Source organism: Sceloporus occidentalis, unplaced genomic scaffold (assembly GCF_023333645.1).
Source record: "Sceloporus occidentalis isolate IW3139 unplaced genomic scaffold, rSceOcc1.0.p SCAF_84, whole genome shotgun sequence".
Taxonomy (NCBI): Eukaryota; Metazoa; Chordata; class Lepidosauria; order Squamata; family Phrynosomatidae; genus Sceloporus; species Sceloporus occidentalis.
The window spans coordinates 4,373,484-4,393,656 of record NW_028317064.1 but is presented as its reverse complement, the minus strand read 5'-3'; the positions used below and the strand labels follow the sequence as shown (position 1 = coordinate 4,393,656).

Here is a 20,173-nt window from a genome sequence, read left to right as displayed (position 1 = left end):
TGTATAGAGCACTCTATAAGGCATTTCAGGAGGCAGAGCGCTCTATTAAATGCCCCCTTAACGCCACTCTGCTTCCTGAAATGCCTTATAACTCCCTATATGCCACTCTGCCCCATAATATGCCTTTTAACCCCCTAAGTGCCAGAGTGGCATATAGGGGTATAAGGCATTCCAGAAATGCCCTATGTCCCCCATTTAACACACACACGCACACACACTTACCGGTGCTTCCAAATTCCTGCTGTATTGCCGGGGCAGCGGGTTGACGTCTCCTTCCGCTGCAGCCGGAAGGAGGTGGAGTTGGCAGCGGGGGGTTGTCTGCGTCCGTCGCGGATACCTTTCCCGGCTGTCAGAGATCAGAGTTCCGGCACCTGTGCGGGGAACTCTGATTTCTGACAGTCGGGGAAGGTATCCGCGACGGACGCAGACAACCCCCGCTGCTAGCCACACCTCCTTCCGGCTGCAGCGGACGTTGTCTACGCGGATCGCGTAGACGTCAACCCGCTGCCCCGGCAATACAGCAGGAAGCACCGGTAAGTGTGTGTGTGGGGGGGGGGGGAGACAGGAGGATCCAGGTCCCCTGCAGCGGTGCGGGGGATCTGGATCTTAGTCTCATAATCAGACCTCTATTTGAGGTCTGATTAGAAGACGACCCCGATTAGAAGACGAGGGGTATTTTTCAGAGCATTTGCTCTGAAAAAAACCTCGTCTTATAATCGAGCAAATACGGTATTCCTTTTGAGAACAGAACTACACCTTTTGCTACTTTCTGCAAGTTTCCTATTCTAATGATTTTGAATGCGTAATAATACCTTGTATGTCCTAAAAACATTAACTCTACATTAAAAAACTTCAGTAAGCCTCAGATTTAGCTCTGACAACCCAATTCCCAAAGTAGACTCTTCCTTCCAAACACCATCTCACCCACCAAAGAGAAGAAGGCAAAACAAACAAATAAACCGGACCAAACATTTACTTTCCTATCCATATTCTTATCTATTGTTTAACATCTGGCATGTAAATCCTTTATATGATTACTACTGTCCCCTACCAAAGGGGAAAACTACAATAATATTGAATGTTTTACACCGTAATATGTTGTGAATGGACGGTACATGTGAGGGAATGCATGGCAACTAGTAGAGGTTAAAAAGTCTGCTTTATGAACGGGCTTTGGATAGCCCTTTGTTCTGCTTTTATGATGTATAGACAAGCAATTAGACAATGAATACAATGTCACCATCATACATCAAAGTCCATATAAAAGCTATTCAGAGGATTGCAGCCACGCTGTCTGCGCATGCAAGCAGGTGCCTCGCGTGCTTCCACTGGCTCTGCCGCTACTTATTAACAGCTGCTACTCACGCTTACCAATGGAAGGAGTCGTCGGGGGCCCAAAACATCCCACCACCAATTACAAACCAGGGTTCCGCAGGGAAGGTCAAACTAGTCCTCCTCATATGGAAGACACCTCAACATTTTACATTCAATCACCTGGATTTCTTCTTGGTTATACGGGTAGGAGATTCAGAGAGACAAAGGTTTGGTACGCGACCGATTCAGTGGCATCTGAAGCTCGGAACAAACACTAGTATCGTCTTAACTGGCTTCTAAGAATTGGCTTCTAAGATTGACTTAGGACATGAAAAAGCTCATAAAAATGTGTCTTGGGTGTCACATTCACAAACGTTCAGTAGCGCGTATATCCCACCGCACCGTATTTAATACATAAAAGATGCGTCTCTCTCTCCAAATTATATTGTTTCCAGTATAAAATGGATAATGTTTACAAATTAAATTTCAGGCTCATTCTATGGAATGGCTGATTAATGCAGACAATGCTTCCGTAGTAACAATACCAGATCCAGAGCACAAACAGCCACGTTTTTGATTTAGAACAAAGTCCTCAGCTGTTTTTGGAAATCCTGGGAAGCAGACCTGTCAATCATCATTCTTCTTCTGGACATCCATGTCACGAAGAACACTAATTAAAAGGTTTTTTTCCTCCTATAATATTGAAACTTGATTTTGTACAACACCGACTTACGCAATTAACACATTACTTTATTTGGGCATCTGGACAAAAAAAAATTCACAGATTAGCCCCCTGCTGTCTTTTTTTTTCATATAACCAAAGTAAAAACGCACCTTCTCACCAAAGATGAAAAAACAGAAAATAAATTTTCATACAGTGACTAATTTCTCCCCTACGTGCTACTTCTACACAAACCACTCAATGGGGGCGCTTAGGACCCCCTTTTTGGTGATCTGGCAGATTAGCCTGGCTTATAGGCTCATGTGCCGACGGCATGGACCGGTCTCTGTGGGGTCCAATCCTCAAGGCATTGCGGCCATGATTTTAAAAGCTGGTTGTACTTTTTATGTATGTGAAAGGGAAAAGAAAGGTTATATCTGAATACAGTAGCCCGCTAGGTCATACCAGTCTTGAAAGTGATTTTTTGAATTATAAAAAGATACATTTTTCAGGATCCACTTTCTTTGGCTGTGGTTTTTGGCTTTCTCCCACGCCTGGTTATCTCCACCATGAATGTATTAATGCACATTCACTGTTCAGTAGATACCACTAAGTGCTGCCAAGGCCTCGCAAAGGTCTTAAAAAGAAGGAACACCGACAAATATTTATGGAACCTAAAAAGAAACTTAAGACGCTGTTAAAATAAAGATTGCCTTATTTCAAGAAGAATCGACCCAACTTCTTGGCAGATTTTCCCTTTCAGATGCTATTAAAGAGAGTTTAAACCGCTCATAAGAACCACATGCTTTGGCTGAGCTGTTCAAATTTCAACTTTTCCAAAAAACGGAGCTTATTAAGCCAATATTTACAATCACAACACAACTGGCCACGGGATGTTTAACACGATTCCGGTAAGTGCAAATCGATACCAGCGTAATCCTGAAAATAACTACTGCTGTATTGTTTAAATCATACTGAAAAAACCTGGAAGCTAATGTTGGCAAAATTACGATTTTTGGGTGTTCTTATGAGATATACACACACACTCACATAAAGAATTTTAAACATAATTTTAACAACAACAGAAGAGGATGATATATGAAGAACAATTTGGCCAAAGAGGTAAAGTGGACCAAGAAGCAGAAAATTCTATTGGTCATTATGGTGATTTTTATAGGCGTGCGTGTGCATTGGTTGAGCTGGCAGACAGCACATGTCCGGAAGGCATACTTAAGTATGCAGCCTGTTACAGATATGCTGTCATTCTGATCTCAGGATCCTGTAACTGAGTTGAGGACAGATGGGTAGGTTACAAATGTCCATACCAATGAGTTAATTGTTTGGATATGGTCAAAGCCAAGTCATAACCAAACTGGTACCACAATAGTCCCCTGGAGCTCTCCTTCTTCTGCTTATTATGTAAGAGAGAATCGGGGCAGGCATTACTAGCCAGGCTAAGGTGGAAATAGCCCTTAATGGGCAGGAGTGGGTATTGGGCAGAAGTGGGTATTGGGCAGACCTAGTAGGTTGGAGCCAAATTCCAAACATCTGCCACCAAAACCCATAAGGTTCCCAAGTCCCCCTATGATAGAGTTCAGGTCAGTCTGTACATCTTTTTGTTCCTGGTTCCTGAAGCTCAGAGTCGTCTTTCACTTTTTGTATCCCTAATGTGTCCTTAATAATCGCCTTAGTCCCCACCAACACACCTTTATGTATCTTACCTTACTGCAACTATTGCCCACTGGGCTAACAAGCATGTTATGAGCCATCGGTATGTTTGTGCTATGCCTTTGGATTTCATTTACACATACATGATTTACACCAGTCAACATTCGATTCATTACATTTTATAACAGTCTTAGAGAATCAAAAAGTAGTATTTTCATTCTAAATTGTAGTATGAGGTGCTCATATTATTAGAATTATATAATTCTAATAATATTAAATTATATAAATCAAACCTCAGCGTGGATTTGTAGATGCTTTTGAAAAAAGGGCTTTTGAAAAAAAAAAATGTATTAAAAGGGGGCAAATGGTCCTCATTTCATATCAATAATTAGAAAACATAAATAGATTGTCAGTCTGAGAAATGCTCTCTCTTTTGTTATGCCAAAGTGAAGAGCGTCTGGCGTGGAGACAGATTCCCCATCACCCCCACACAATTTCTCAGAGTTATTTAAACAACTTTAGAAGAAGACAAATGAAAGAATAAATGTACAAGGAAAGGGGTTGATTTGATTACACAAGCAAATGGATTTTTGACTTCACAGAACAGGGGTGATGATTCACAGAAAGTCAGCAGCTGTTTATATTACTATGTTTTTACCAAAAAAAAACTCACTGCAGAAAAAATATTTCTAGAGAATCTTGATGAATTATCCTTTCTAATATTCAAAGAAAGCAGCGTTCAGATTTACCTGGACAAAGCTTTTTTTTTTTTTTCTTTTTTTTTTTACACATTTATATTATTTATCTTCAGACTGTTTGATCTCCTTCTACTCTTTTTTTTTGCTGAAGGTGGCAGCGTACTTAAGTACACTCTCCCCCTATATCATTTAAGAAATCAATGGTAGATGAGAGGTAGACACAAAACCGACTTTAATGTGCCTTTTTTTTTTTCTTAATTTTGGTAATGAATGGTTTCTGTAAGGAAAGGACAGGAATTTTTTTGTAATTTCTTTTATTATTTCTAATTAAATTTCTCAGCGCTACACACAGAACTCTATGTTCTTTGGAGCTACTAGTAGTTAAATAAGTGTTTTTGTACCCCCGACTTTTTATTTGTTTTTATTGTACTGGTAAGTTTTCTGGAAGAAATGGACAAGTACAGCAATAAAAAAAAGAGAAGAATGAGATGAAGAAACAAGCTGCTCGGCCCTCGTGTGAAGGAATGTCGGTCATCAAACACACACTTAGGCAGGTGACAGTTTTTTACTGCTGGAGCTGTCACAGGTCAATTGTAGACAACCTGAAGACAGTTTCATTTTTAACGGTTCAGCCCCAGGGTTCTTAATCCTTTCTTCTCATTCTCTCGCTCTTAAAACAGCCGCCATTCTTTGCAGGACACCTGGGAGTACAGTTTCCAGATCTGGAAAAACGGTACAGAGTGTTTAACTTTAGCAGCAAGTTCCAGGGACGCTGCCCCGGCGCTGGCGGGGGAAAACAGATTATATCCACGTAGACGATTCACAGAGGGGATCGCGAGAGAGCTGCAGGAAACACAACCTGAGCTTAAGGTTAAAGACGTTTTGTATATTGAAAAGACACAATTGTGTTTATGTGGATCTCGTCGAGCAGTACAGACGCACGTTATATAATTATTATAAAATGATTACAAATTGTTTTGCGCCAGCTACGCTAATATTGGAAAGTGATGTGCGTTTTAAGTTAATAATTCTCATTTTGCATTATTTTTTATTTGATATAGTGCCATCAAACTCCGTAGCGCTGTACAAGGGGTAGACATAACAAGTAGTATATAACATAATAATTTGATATATAACAGCTGAGGAGGGCCCCGCTCCAAGAGCTTACAATCTAGATTTAAAAACATAGTCCAGAAAATGTTTAATACTCAACTAAAGTTAAAGCATAAAGGGAGGACATCAAATGTATGAGTCCAAAATCACTAATCAAAGACTAATATGATTACATATAGTCCTAAAGTATTAAACGTAACCGTGGTAACCTACATAGCATCGTCCAGGCATTCCAGGGGGAAAAGACCACCTAATGCGTTCAACGTGATGACTTTATTTCAGGACTTACAGCAAACTAGAAGCAGGAGTCCAGATGGGGCCGATCCAGACCAAGGTTTGTAGATAACGTGGGTCAAAACACTTACAGATATAACCAGATATCTACATATGGAAACATTGTATCTGATGCGTAACGGGCGAGTTATAAAGAAACCAATATGGGGTAGTGTCCTGCTGCGCGTCCTCCAGTCTGGCGCTTCATGGTGACAACAAGGACTAAGTGCTCCTCTACTTATTTGTTCAGGAGTGAAAGGGAATAGGAAACCAACACCAAGCAAAAAGAGCCTGAGGGCTCCACCAGATGTCATGAGCGGCTTCCTACAAATTAGGGGAGGAAAATCGCTCTTCAGGTTAATTGTAGGAGGAGGCCACACACAGAGCTGGATGAGGCGCAGACACCAAATACCTGCTATTGTATTTCAAGAGACGGAGCATGAAATTTCTTGTCACAATTTGATTAAAGTCACTCACGAGTTATATGCAGAACTATCCTTTTTTTTGTTTTTTTGTTTCTTTTAGGGTTTTTTCTGTATCGTTCCCGAATCGTTATCGGGCGAAAAGAAATCAAAATTAGTTTTGTTATTTAATTTGTGTTTTCCTGAGAACCCATCCTGATACACCAGCTGTATTAATTAAACGGTAAAGTAACTGAACATATAATTACCTCTAATCGCTAAACTAATCACTAAACTACTCAATCTACTATGGGGGATACACTCCAGTTGTCCGTGATTTTAGAGCAGCAATGTAAATGTCTTACCCTATGGAGCCAATCTACCGAACGTGCCGTTCCACCTACTTAGCTCAATGTATCACCGTTATAACTATTTTTGTCGGGAATGCTTAATTGTCATGTGACAAAAGCAGAGACACTGTAAAAAGCTTCAGATGTAACAATAAAATAGCAGATGTTTTAAGTATTTGTTTAAAGTTTTAACAAGGAGAGACTTGGTTGGCTGCCATAGCTGGTCACACTCAGGGTTTCCCTCCGAGTCTCAGGGTTTTTGCCCCAATCTCCTGTGCGTCAGGGTTAAGGGGCAGATTTTCAGGGTCACACAGTCTGGGGCGGATGCCTTTCTGTTCCACGCTGCTGTGGCCAGATACGAAAGACTCCCAACCGGTGCTTTTGCTCACGCACCATACGTATTATCCGGCTTGACTTCTTCAGGTTGGTCTTCTCTTCTGCAGAATCAACAGCTATTCATTCCCGAATCCCCCAACCGCTGGAAAACGTCCCCCAAAGCATGTCTTGATTTGAAAACGATTTTATTTTCTGCCCATGAACTTTGGAACTTTAATTAAGTCCAGGCACCATTTCGCCAATCCGTCTACTTTATTTCCAGTCCCTGATTACGGACGCGGTACTTGCGCCGAGCACCTGTGGCCTGCATAATTACAATTTTTATTTATTTTTATTTTTTTTTAATTCTCTTTCAGGGAACGGCAAGGGCTTTCTTTTTTTTTTTTTTTTTACTGATTTGACCGCGTTATTTGCAGCCATGTGGTACTTTTTGGAGGAGAAGAAGCATCACGTGAAAATGTGTCATATTTCAAGGAATCATTTCGACGTAATTCCTAAAGAACATGACAAAAAAAACACATCCTGTTACCATGATTCCAGAGGTTTTTACTGGTTTTACTAATCTACCAAAAAAATAATTACCTGTGGTTTAGGATGCCTTATTGTCTCCATTTTTAGAAGAACGGCCCCTACCTTAGCTTTATATTTTATGGTTGCTTTTGCTATTTCTTATTAAAATCATCTTCCGCTCCAAGCTTAGCTTTAGATGCCTCGACCAGCTACCCGTTTGTACAAGCAAATTGTCGAAAAGTCTTTTATCCCAACAACCCGTTGCCGATGTATATAAACCCCGTTTCCACCGTCCTTCCCAGAAATAAGTCTTTAATCAAGCAAAAGTTTGCCTCGTAATTTCTCGCCAGGAACACTTAGTCATGTGACGCAAAACGTAAGCAGAATGATTCTTTAGAAAATGCCAGCCCCTGGGCCAGGTTTGCCCATTGAATAACTGGGATCTGTACACAACCAGCTCATGATGGACCAGTTCGAGCTGGGTGTTAGACCTGTGACCGAATCGGCCGCCCGGGATTGGCAAGCACCCCTTCCTCTTTGGGCACACAGACATTAATCGTCATTTCCCCGAATTAGTGCTATTTCACACATTTTGTTCTGTTTGGCTGTATTTTGCAATCAAAGGAACCCCCCCACACACACTCCTCTCAATAAGGCAGCTCTACCGTAAGCCCGTCTGCCAAAAAGATGACTAAACCAGCCACCCAAATCACAATTACATTAGGAGTCCAGGAAGCGAGATCAATAGGATCAGCCAACGTAAGCTACCGAGACAATCCGTCTGCCTTCCTGGCTCTCTGTATATTCAACACCTTTCAAAACGGATTGTTCTTCAGTCTACTCATTGTGTCTATTAAACCTCATCAGCCATAAAACGCTCGTCCCAGGGTGCACAAAGCACGCCGCTCCATCGGTCTCCATTTTTTTTCCTCTTTCTGACAACACGTAGGCTTCATCCAGGGCACAAGATGTTGACCCATCGGGGCAGGAGCATTCGGTCTCGTGTTCATTCCGCCAGAAAAGAACTATTACGCACAAGTCTGCTTTAGTAGAACACAAAAGGTTCATTTTCCTACACATAACCCAAAGCTGTTATTGTAAATGATTTTCCAGAAGGTGACCCGAGACTTCATTCACAACCTCAACAAGCTTAATCAGAGTGGATTTCCCTGGGATTTGGGGTAAACACTTAAATGATGTTGCTTCACAAAAAAAAAAAAAAAAAACATTTAAAAATATTCCACTCTCCACCAAGCCTACAAAATTCTCTTCAGATCTACGTCGGCATAAATCACGTCGTTTTTGGTACGGGTATTGGCTTTGAACTTTGGTTAAAAGATTTGTCTTTTTAGAAAAATTACAAGTCAGCTTTTGTTTGTTTTTTAATTTTCTTTTGCCTTCCATTATTGATGTTTCCCTTCAAAAGAAGCTATCAGAGAGTAAAAATGTGAAAGTATTTCACCACTTGATTTGGAGCGAAACAGTCCCTGCATACAAATTTATTTTTTATTTTGTTCCCTGTTATTGTTATGTGTTTTTTTTTTATATAGTTAAAATCTTTCTCAGCCGCATCTCAATATATCCAATTTATTCCTACATAGGCTTTTTGCGAATGTATAAGCAAATAATGTACCTACATTTACAGCCTGAAACTCAAGTCTCAGGACAGAACCCTACGCAGAAGTAAAACAGGTGTTGGATCCCTGTGAATGACTTAAACGCAGCCGCGGTGACAGCCAACAATATGTATCAAGCGATTGTCGTCCACCTGATACTCAAACCATAAAGAGTCGGCAATGAACGTGAAACGCATAGTTTAATAGCCGCGATTCCGTATCATATATTCAAAATACTTCAGAATGCCAACCTGTCTAGATCGGGTACATTCCACCTGAAAAGTAAAACCAAAAATGACGGAGCCAAACTTGACTTTTTTTTTGTAGAGAAGAGAAACTAAATATTCCATTGGTTTTAGTTAACACCGCTGTGTGATATCATCTTCTCCCAAGAGAATCCCCTTTCAGAAACTATTAGATGCAATCGACTGTCTTTAGAAATAAATCTGCTGGAAAGAAGAGAGCATTCAAAGAGGTCCCCAGAACAAATCCGGAGGTTATCAGTAGCGAAACCTCAATGGTAATGCATCCCGCTGTCCTGATCGATTGCAGAGAATGGACATTGAGGTGGGACAAAGCTTTCTTATTCATAGACTCTCAATGGGACCTTCTAAAACTCCACTCTTTGGGAAGGGTAACGTGGACCAGGATATACCTCCTATCGGGTGACGCTAATGCCCGGCCGAGATATGGACTTTGTTACTTGAAAGAGAGACGGGCTGCCTTTGAAGAGCACGGCCTGACCAGCCACAATGACTAAAGGGAAACAGGAGCCGCTTCGTCGGGTTTTGGGATGGACCATCGGAGGATATCAACACACCTTCCCTTTTGTCCTTCAAAGCAATTCAAATGGTAATGGTCAAGAAAGGACAATACGGACGTCTCCACGGACCAAAGAAGAGCTTTGAGCTTCCACTCATCGAGAGCAAAACAAAACGGTTGCTTTGAAATGTTTCCGAGCGTTAAGCCCTCATACCGACAAACAACCCAAAAACATTTCACGACCGAGCATATCACATAGCTTCCCGCACATAACATACACTCAGATTTTTCATATTGAAGGGTTACCACTGATTATTAGTTATTTTATAATCCACCTGTAGGTACTGAAAGCATCCTCCTACGCTTCATACGGTTCCTTTAAACATATGCTTAGCTTATGAGACGTGATGTTATTTCTCCACCATCAGAAAGGATAAAGGAACGGAGGCCGTCTCCATCAGAGAAGTACAAAACTTTTTGTTTCTGGTTTGATTTAGTTTAATAAAGCTGAATTTATACTCGAATGTGGTCTGGATCAGATATTTCAGCGCCATGCGGGTTAGCGGGATAGAATCACACAGCGGAAGGTGACAAACCATCAATTGTCCAACTCAAAATAAAGATAAAAATGTACCAGACGAAGCTATTTTTAGGAACTGAACCAGCCGAGTGTCTCGTGGAGATTTTTTCTTCTTAAGTGCTCATGTCAAGAAAGTCAGAGTAATTCATACGTACGTTGAGATAACTCCGCACGCCGCTTATCAGAGAAGTGCCGGGGGAAACCCAACACAAACAGCCCGCAGTCTCACAATGGCCGACGCAGACCGGGGCAAACAAAACACGGAGACGCTGTTATCCTCGTGCTTCCTAAATTAGCACTCAGATCGATTACCACGAGGACCTGGTCAAACCTCACGCTGAATGGGCTTATTTTCTCTAAATCCATCAATCAAAGACAAAACGCTATAGGACGACATGTACACATATTTACCACGATAATAGTAAAAATTATAATTAAATAACATTTTAAGTGCCGTAAGTGAGAGCAGCGTATGGAATCTGCAAACCTCCATGACATCATCTAGGAAGAGAAAGCTAAGGATTGAAGAATTATAGTTTCAGTGTGTTTGGAGCCCATAAGATCCAATTCTATGCCGTTTATCACAATTTGTAGCTATCACAGTTATCATTTTTCTGCATTTTTGGTAAAAAAAAAAAAAGAAAAAAAAAAAAAAGGTTAGAGACACTATAATTATATATTATATATATATATATATATATATATATATATATATATATATATATATATTTTGGTTTCTTCCATTTGACTACAGTTTACTATAACTATTGCAAAAGCAGACGGCTGTCCTGATTCTGTATTACTATATACAGCTAAAGAATTCTCCTTCAGTGGGTTCCCAATAATAATTGACCTACACTAGATCATCGGGAGGCTTGCGTGCCGCACGACACCACCGGGACTCCGCGTAGCATCTAGAAAGCACTTTTCCGGCACAATGTATAGATGAAGTTACAGGTTTTTTCCCCCTGAATGTTTTCTGTACGGCTGGCGCAGCGCTGGAGAATTTCAGGCTAAGCGCCATTCACAGGGTAATTCTCTTTAATTGTGGCACTGTTTGGAGAAGGCGAACCGGAGACTCCCGGCAGTTCAAAAGGTGCCACTGGAACAAAGAACAATAAACGCGGCTTTAAGTGGAAACTGGAGAAATCGGGGATTACAGACTTAATTGATGCTTAATTTTATTTAAGTTACACAGGATGTGAGCCGGGGCCATCTGCTCAAAGACTTCATTACCGACTATTGTCATTCTTATACATGGGAACACGCATGGATTGGTCTTGGATTTCAGGGTTTGGCGTTCTGAGGGTTCCAAGCAGCACTTAATAAAATAAAGCACCGAACTGATGTTACTCAGACTTCCCAAATGGTGTTTTCCTTATTATTATGTCCAATAGCTGCCAACTGCCCCAACAGCCTCTTTGGAAATCAAACCCCTCATTCCTCTTTCCCCTGATGCCCCTCTTTGCTGGGTATCAGGACATCACGGTGCTCTACAGCCCTAAAAGCCACAATAACAGCTATAGAAAACGCAGGGAATTTAATTATAAATTATAAATACGTTTTTAGATAAAGATAAAGTATGTTTCTGGCGAGCAGAGACATATCACACGGTAACCGAGTCACACAGTGCTCCGTCTCGCAGTTATTACTGGAGCAACAATACCTAAATCTGTATTTTAATGGGATCCAGTAGTCATATATCAGGGGGTCCGCTGTCACAAGGTACAGTAGCTGTATATTAGGGGGTCCGCTGTCACAAGGTACAGTAGCTGTATATTAGGGGGTCCGCTGTCACAAGGTACAGTAGCCGTATATTAGGGGGTCCACTGTCACAAGGTACAGTAGCCGTATATTAGGGGGTCCGCTGTCACAAGGTACAGTAGCCGTATATCAGGGGGTCCGCTGTCACAAGGTACAGTAGCTGTATATTAGGGGGTCCACTGTCACAAGGTACATTAGCTGTATATTGGGGGGTCCGCTGTCACAAGGTACAGTAGCCGTATATCAGGGGGTCCACTGTCACAAGGTACAGTAGCTGTATATTAGGGGGTCCGCTGTCACAAGGTACAGTAGCCGTATATCAGGGGGTCCGCTGTCACAAGGTACAGTAGCCGTATATCAGGGGGTCCTCTGTCACAAGGTACAGTAGCTGTATATCAGGGGTCTGCTGTCACAGGTTACAGTAGCCGTATATCAGGGGGTCCACTGTCACAGGTTACAGTAGCCGTATATCAGGGGGTCCGCTGTCACAGGTTACAGTAGCCATATATATCAGGGGGTCCGCTGTCACAGGTTACATTAGCCGTATATCAGGGGGTCCGCTGTCACAGTAGCCGTATATCGGAGGTTACGCTGTAACAAGGTTCTAAGAGTGATAAATTCGGACAACTTTGATCAATCACAGAGTACAAACGCAGGTTTAGAATCTGGCCATCAGGAGCTGCTGCCACACAGCCTTCCGAGCTACAAAGACCGAGCGTGAATGCAAGAAAGCCTGTTTAAAGGGCGCGCGGAATGGGGGTGAGTCCGTAGGTTTATCAGTCTGAAAACTACTCCTTTAAAAACATTTATTTTCCTTCAAAATGAATTCCATATGAAACACTCATTCCCCCTTGAAAACATGTTATCCTGTTTATGCTTAGCAGGCTACCATACCGCTGGCCAATGCCTTACTAATACCTGGTGAAAAAAATTAAGAGGCATTATGGGCATTAAACCCCTGGAAAAAATAATAGGCGTTAGTGAAAAATAAATAAAGAGGCATTACTGTCCCTTTAAACTGCTGGGGGGGGGAATAATGAGAAATACTGCATCTTTAAGCTGTCCCTGTAATGCAAAATTGTTTTGCTATTAACTTTTGGCTTCTTATAATTATATGGATATAAGCATTTGTTATATTTTTATTTGTTGAATATATATTATATACATACACACACACACACACACACTTTATATGGGGATATAGATTGGTTGGAGATGGATAAGAGCTACTGGCCGTACGACACTCATCTGTAAAGACCAGAATCCCTCTTAAAAAAATGCTAGTGCAACATGCGCGAGTGCAACAGGATAGCCGACGTGTTATTTGGACGAAAGTGTTGCCATTCCTCTGCTGTGCATTATTGGGGAAGCTAAAAGCAGTATCAGAAGAGGCATGGAGGTTGTCGGCACTCAGCAAGTTGGAATGCCACGGATTAGTGTGAAATGTGCAGTAGCGGAGGGAGATCGAGAACCCTCGTGGGGTCGCACCATCCTTTAACAGTCTGTGCATACCTTATATCATTGTAGTCAAAGCTTTTTGCAACAACTTTAGCAAAAAAACACAACTTATTAATATGTTTTATTTATACAGCGGCAACAATTTCCACGGCACTTCTTATGGTCCGTACAGTCAAAGGGTTTGACAAACCTAGAACCGACTTGAAGGGGTTACGCTGGTTTCAGCCCAATCGGGCTTTCAAAAGATATTCCCAGTAGTAGAAGGAAATCGGAGAGCCAAGAATACTTAGATGCGTGTGTCACAGGGAGGATTTCTCAGCCCAGCTTGATTTATCTTCACGTTTTCATTGATAACACAACTATGTACTGAAAGACGGCTGGCATTCCAGAACGGGCCGCTTATCATAAGCAGGGAAGCTGGGCCTGGGAACACGTAGAGAGTATGTAGAGAGAGCCATATGCAAGAGAATGGGAGAGATTACGCTGCCGATGAGAAAGACAGAGGAATCCCAGATATTTAGGGTGCTGTCCCACCTACTCTGTTGAATTTAACATTTTTTTAACTAAATATTACCTTAGAAACACCATTCTTACTACTTTTGAATTTCCAAACCCTTTTTTAGAAATAATTCTTTAATCAATTCTTTAAAATATTTTCTCAGCTGTGAAAACACAGGTTTGTGCAAGAAAAGTATTGGACTGACGGATATCAACGTGGAGAGATCCATAAGTCAATATTTTTATTTTTAATTGTTCAACCAACCCGTGCCAGTTATCTAATAACCACCATCAAGAGATATTATAGTAACGAAGAATGTTGCAATAAGCCCCAAGAGATGGAGAAACCCAACGTGGGCAATTGACAGTCAGTGATCTGCAAATGTCCTTGGGCCGCTGTAGTCATTAGACCATCACTAGAGCCACTAGAAGATCTGCCTCAATGGAAGTAGAGTTTAGATGAGATTCCCGACCTAACTATTCGTGGAAGAAGCCGCCCGGAACCCGAATAATTGGAGCATTAGGCGTAGGTTTAGTCTAGGTTTTAGCTCTATTCTCTACTTAAGGTGCTGTTAAGTAGCCATTAGGTCCAATCTGCTGAAACAAGCATTATATATCCAGAATCATACTGGGGAAGAAGCAACGATGACCAGTGAAATAGGAAAAAACTTGGAATAGGCTCATATTAGCTATATCCCAAGAAGCTTCCCCCAAGAATGGCTTTGCAACCATTTGGGATGTGGTCAAAAAATCCCATGTACTTTAAAATCAATTCATCCTAACAAGAGAAAACCAAAACATGGTCGGGTGGGGTTGGGGGGGTGTATTTGAAAAGGAGAAAAGAACTTCCGATGTATGCTGCAGGTACAGGGCTAGCAGATGTTTAGCGATTGTTGGTCGGAAAGAAAGAGAATGTCAGTAGTTTGACTTCAAAGAGCATCTTGAATTACAAAAGCAAGACGTAAATGAAGCGAAAAACACACAGGAACCGCTAAAAAAAGTTTTTAAAACAATAATATCCTGTGCTGAATCTTCACACGCTATAGGACTATACAACATGATTCAGAAGCTTAATTTGATGTTGAGTATAAAGGCATTCATGAATCCTATGTAAACTCATCAACTCACGCAACCTCCCATTGGGGACGATGATGAGAGACATTAACCCAGTAAAATAAATGAGATGGAGTTAAATTGCGTATAAAAAACTTTGATACTAATACGATATAGCACAGTGGGTTAAAGTCCTGCTAATGGAACACGAGACTATACAATATTTCTTTCATAAACACGCGTATGGCTTTCCAAAGCAGCAGAAATTCCGTATAAGTGGAGTGAGTACATGTTTAGACACACAGGAGTGGACGGCTCTTCTTGAATCAGGTTACAATCTATTTCTCTATCTGTGGTACATGTACCTCTGGCAGGTCCAAAGCTTACTTCAAAAGCTTTGACTTTCTAAAATGGTAGATGGCTTTCATTAGACCAGTTACAAGAGGAGGAACACACATTCAAAAAGTGGTATTTTGGTGGGTACTACGTTGGAGGAATGAAGTACTTAACATGATTTGGTTGGGAAAAAGTAGAAAGCAACTGGGCTACAGGAAGGGTGGTCTCTACAATGGTCTCTGTTGGCTATCTACGGTCCATCGGTATCAGCATTAATTGTATGCCTTTCCTCAACAAACTTAATGTTGTGCTTTGTTCATTTTTTAAGCCAGTATCACATCCTCATGCTGACGAGTCCCATGAAGGACGAAAAAGCTGTCCATGAGTAGTGATCTGGCTATTGTACCTCTTCCCGAGTTTTGTCTAAAGGCTGCCTTGTACAGCGGGCAATTACTTTCAAGGGATCCATGTATATAGTGGATATAGAGGCAAAGGTGATAATTGTTAACCTTATTTGCATGTGCCTACCCAGAATCCCTTGTGGTTGTGAAAGCACCATGAGATTTCTGAGGGAAAAACAAGCCTTCTGGCTTGTCTGGTGTCTGTAGATGAGTGTTTAAAAAATGAAGTATTATTAAGGAACCCATAACACTTCAGGTTTTGCATCGTAACCACAGCTGGACTCCATCGACTCCTCCGCGGAAAGATTGCCTGAGAGCCGAGTTGTGACCCTGGAGGTCCTGCTCAATCATTCCTCCCGATTGCTTAGCTGCAATGTGATGGAGGTAACAGCCCACGTGTTTGGATATTTCTCTCATTAGTTTGATGACCTTTTTTTGTTGATTTAACTTTTTTGGTTGCCGTGGAGATTTTCCCATAGGTTATTTCACAGCCCCTTAAGCTTGTCAAGCTTCCCAGCTTGTAAAAAAAAAATTAAAAAAAGACAGTGTGGAGAAAGTTCCAAGTTCCTCCAAGACAGGTTTATGGGTGTAGTCAAAGGTGACCATTTAGCATCAATATCGTCTTTGCAGTTTTGTGTACCGTTAAGCGGATTTGTCATATAAACTTCTTTTTGCCTATTCAAAGCAGATGTGTCATCTACAAAAATGTGCTAGAATCCTGCGAACTAAAGAGTTCCGTTTTCATTCATTTACATTTATATAAAACATTGCTTAAAATTCATACGACCTTCAAAATATGAGATCTAAAGACTAGCTTATAACAATTTTTTACTGTAAAAACTGTGACTGAAAACCGTGCAACCAAAAGAGGGGTAAAGAAAATTGGAAGTGGTGTAAATGTTGGAATGGTGTGACTTGAGCTGTTGTGTTAAGATTAAATGTGAGGAACTCAAATTTTTGGGTTTTCATTCATCCGTATCTGGCGATGCTTCGGCGGCTCTGAAAACAGAGCTTATTTTGCCACGTGACTCCCTATTATGTGTGGCTCCAACATCTACGGCTGCTTCCAGGCTAGAGTCCTGTGTCTATTTAGTAGTTTTATTTGTATTTATTTTATTATTTTTTAATGATTTTATCAATGAGACCCCTAGCGATTACGTCGGCACTGGCACCGCACAGAAGTCTTTTTTGTTGCTCTTCCATGCAGACAGCAGCCCCGGCCAAATTATTTTTTTGCCGACAGCCACGGAATATTGGTTTGAACGAATCTGTCATCAAAGGACTGTTGTACCTGTCATTACAGCCCGATTCCTACCTCCTTGAGAAGTAAGCAGTAGTTTAACCTTTCAAAGAAGCGGGTTTTTTTTTTTATTATTATTACTTCTTTTCATAAACAGACAAATCGCAGAAGGTCATGCTCATTGGCTCAGCGCTCAAGACACAAACAAGACATGCTCTGTCTAAACCGGCAAAGCCCCCCCTCCCTCGTTTTACCATAAGTATGCATTTATCTGCTTGTTTGAAAGAAAGAAAAAAAAAAAAGCTATTTTTAAGCCAATAATCCAGGTATCGTTCCATTGAACAGCTTGAATGACCTCAAAAGGGGGGTTTTATTTCTTCGTAACTTTTTTTGTTGTTGCAATTGTGAATTTCTGGGCCGCTAAACGGTGTCATCAAAGCTTTTCATCCCGCGCCAAATAAATAAACAAATAAAAGGCATTGCGACTTTTCTTCTTTCACTTATAAAATAAAAATGTTGTGCCCCTTTCTTTTTCTTAAGTTGTGTTGTGGGTGTTCTGTCATAGCGTGTGAGTTCTGTTTACCAAAAAGCTCATTGTATGGTTAGGAGAATAGGTTTTTCATTATTTTGTTTCGTATATTAATAAACGGTATTTAAAGGTTTTTTTTAATGTATGTTTTGCATGGACTTCAATACATTTTATTGGCCTTAGAAAATTACACTTTTGATTTATTTAACTCCTTCCCCAGATGCCTCTGCTCCTTGAACATGCGTAGTAGCGCTCCTAAGGACATAGCAGCCAATAACATATTATTATTTATTGTTTCATATAGCAGCATCATACTCTGTAGCGCTGTACAATGAGTGTCAGCAAAACACCATTGCTCAGTCAGCGTAAAAGCAACTGGCTGCGACTGTTCCCATTGACTTCGACAGGTTCTCGGCTCTCCATGACTAGAATGTGAGTTCTACTGAGCATGTGCAAGAAGCATACTAGCATATGCTCCCTGCTTTCAGTAGAAGAAGATGGGGGGAGGGTCTAAACAAAACAGAGGTGTCTTTTTCTAACTTTAAGTACTGAAAAATCCTTCCACCGATTTGCAAGCAATAAAAATGTAAGTAAAAAAAAAAAAAAACTGCGCACAGATAAAATAAAGAAAATACAGACTAAAATAAATAACAAAACTACCTAAAATAAGTTACCACCCAATGAGAAACCAAAAACAGACACCGTTAATCAATAAGGATAATCGTTTGATGACAATAGAGCTTTATAAACAACATTCCACAAAGCTAAACAGCACCAAATAACTGCATGCGGTTTGGTGCTAAACCTTCGGGAGATTATGTACTGGGAGCTCCAGCCAGTCCCATCACTCTCAGCCAAGTGGTATAATGTCTCTGTTTTTGCGACTTTACGCATACATGTACCACGCAAATAATAATATTTACACCCAATTCAACCAGCCTAATGTTGGAGGAAACCGTTCATCTTAATGCAGCAGCTGGCGAGAGAGCATGACGTTCTTTTCTGTAGTCGATGCAACCGACATGTCTAATGACCTTGTCAGAATCAGGGGAGGAAAAAAAAAATGAAGCTCTTATCTTATGACAAAATAGCAGCCACTCTCGCTGTAGAGGCTGGAGTAACCGTCTCCCAGCACGTGGAATAATTCGATACGGAAAAGGTCAGCCCGGCTTCCACGCGGTGTCTGCTCGCAGACGGGTTACAAATTGCAGTACGGACTCGAAAATTAGCGCTAAACAAAAAGCATTCATTGAGGACACGTACAGTAACCGGATCCGGCATCGGCATAAGTAGCAGAAAGTTATGCTAAATGGAAAGGGTCTGGGTTATTTCGCATCGGGCATGCTTTAATGCGAGCGATCGACAAGGGGGGGGGCAAGAGTGCGGAAGAGTTCATGGAGGAGACAAAGAGTCTGATGGTTTTAAGCCACATCTGGTGGGAACTATATGCAAATCCGTTCAGGTAACGAAAGGATCGTTTCCAGCTTCTACCACATCTGCTGGGAGGCTGTTCCACCTTCTCAGTAAAGACTTGAATTATTTTCTTCTTTAGTAATCCCGCATAGCTATGTTTACATACTAGAAACCTAGATTTTATCTTTAAACCTTTGGCGGTCACATCCTTTTCTGAAAGCTACCTGCATGACCACCATATGGATTGCACGATATCGCAGGAGGCAGGTATTCGTGAAACCAAAGGGATTACGGTAAAGACCGACGACGTAAACCCCGGCCACTACGCGGGCAAACTGGTCAACACTTGCCACCATGAACATTTCATTTCCTGCTCGACGTTCCCTCTCTCTCTCTCTCTCTCTCGATACATCGTATCGCCTTTCTCCCTCATTCTATGATTAAGCCAGACATGGTGCTTTGCACAGTCTTTCACTGACTCCTTATCTCAATAAATGGAGAAAGGAAGGGGGGAGCGAGGACGAGAAAGGACGAGAAAGGCTCAAGGACACAAGCAGGGGAGTGGGGCTGAGAAACGCTACATTATTCTCGGGCCGCTCAATGGGCTTCCATGCGCAGGAGAGACTACGCTGCCCCAGTGCAGGCTTGTTCAAGGAGGCAGCCGTCTCGGTTTGTGTGAAAAGGAGGATTATTTGGGCATTATTGATTCTTTTTTTTTTTTTTTTTTTAACCATCTCATGTAACAACAGCTTCTCAAATCCGTCCTACGTGATTTTACATATCAGATTATGTCTGCGCTGTGACAAGCCCAACTATGGCTTATTCATCCTTAGCGGCGAAATTATTTACACAGGCTCTTGGCATTCCGAAAACCCTGGCTTAGAACTCGTGTAAACAGGCACAGAAGAAAAGCCGGAATCGAGTCCAAACTCCATGTCATCCTGACACGCTAATCCACGCTCCTTGTTCCTATTACCGGATGGCGCATGGCGGTTTTCTCCTAGATCTGCATGTACACGGCGAAATCTGTTTTAAATATCCAGAACCGCTTTACGTCCGGAGCGTGATCCCACCGCAGACGGTGAAAGGAACAACACGGTGGAAGCCAGTGGCGGAAACAAAAAATAAATAAAAATAATAAATTATAATTAAAATTTAAAAAAAATGAATGTTTTCTAATATTCATGCAAGAAAAAAAA

General features: G+C 41.3%; 1 protein-coding gene across 1 annotated transcript in view; it reads right to left on the bottom strand.

Annotated features, from left to right (window-relative positions):
* LOC149285137 (fibroblast growth factor receptor-like 1) overlaps positions 1-19,330 on the bottom strand; it is a 54,045-nt gene extending 34,715 nt beyond the window's left edge. The window contains exons 1-2 of the mRNA XM_089495815.1: positions 19,199-19,330; positions 7,242-7,308 (exon numbers count right to left, since the gene is read on the bottom strand). Coding sequence (XP_089351941.1) covers positions 7,242-7,308; positions 19,199-19,330 — 199 coding nt within the window. The remainder of the gene's footprint in view (positions 1-7,241; positions 7,309-19,198) is intronic.
* Between the last annotated feature and the right edge of the window lie 843 nt (positions 19,331-20,173).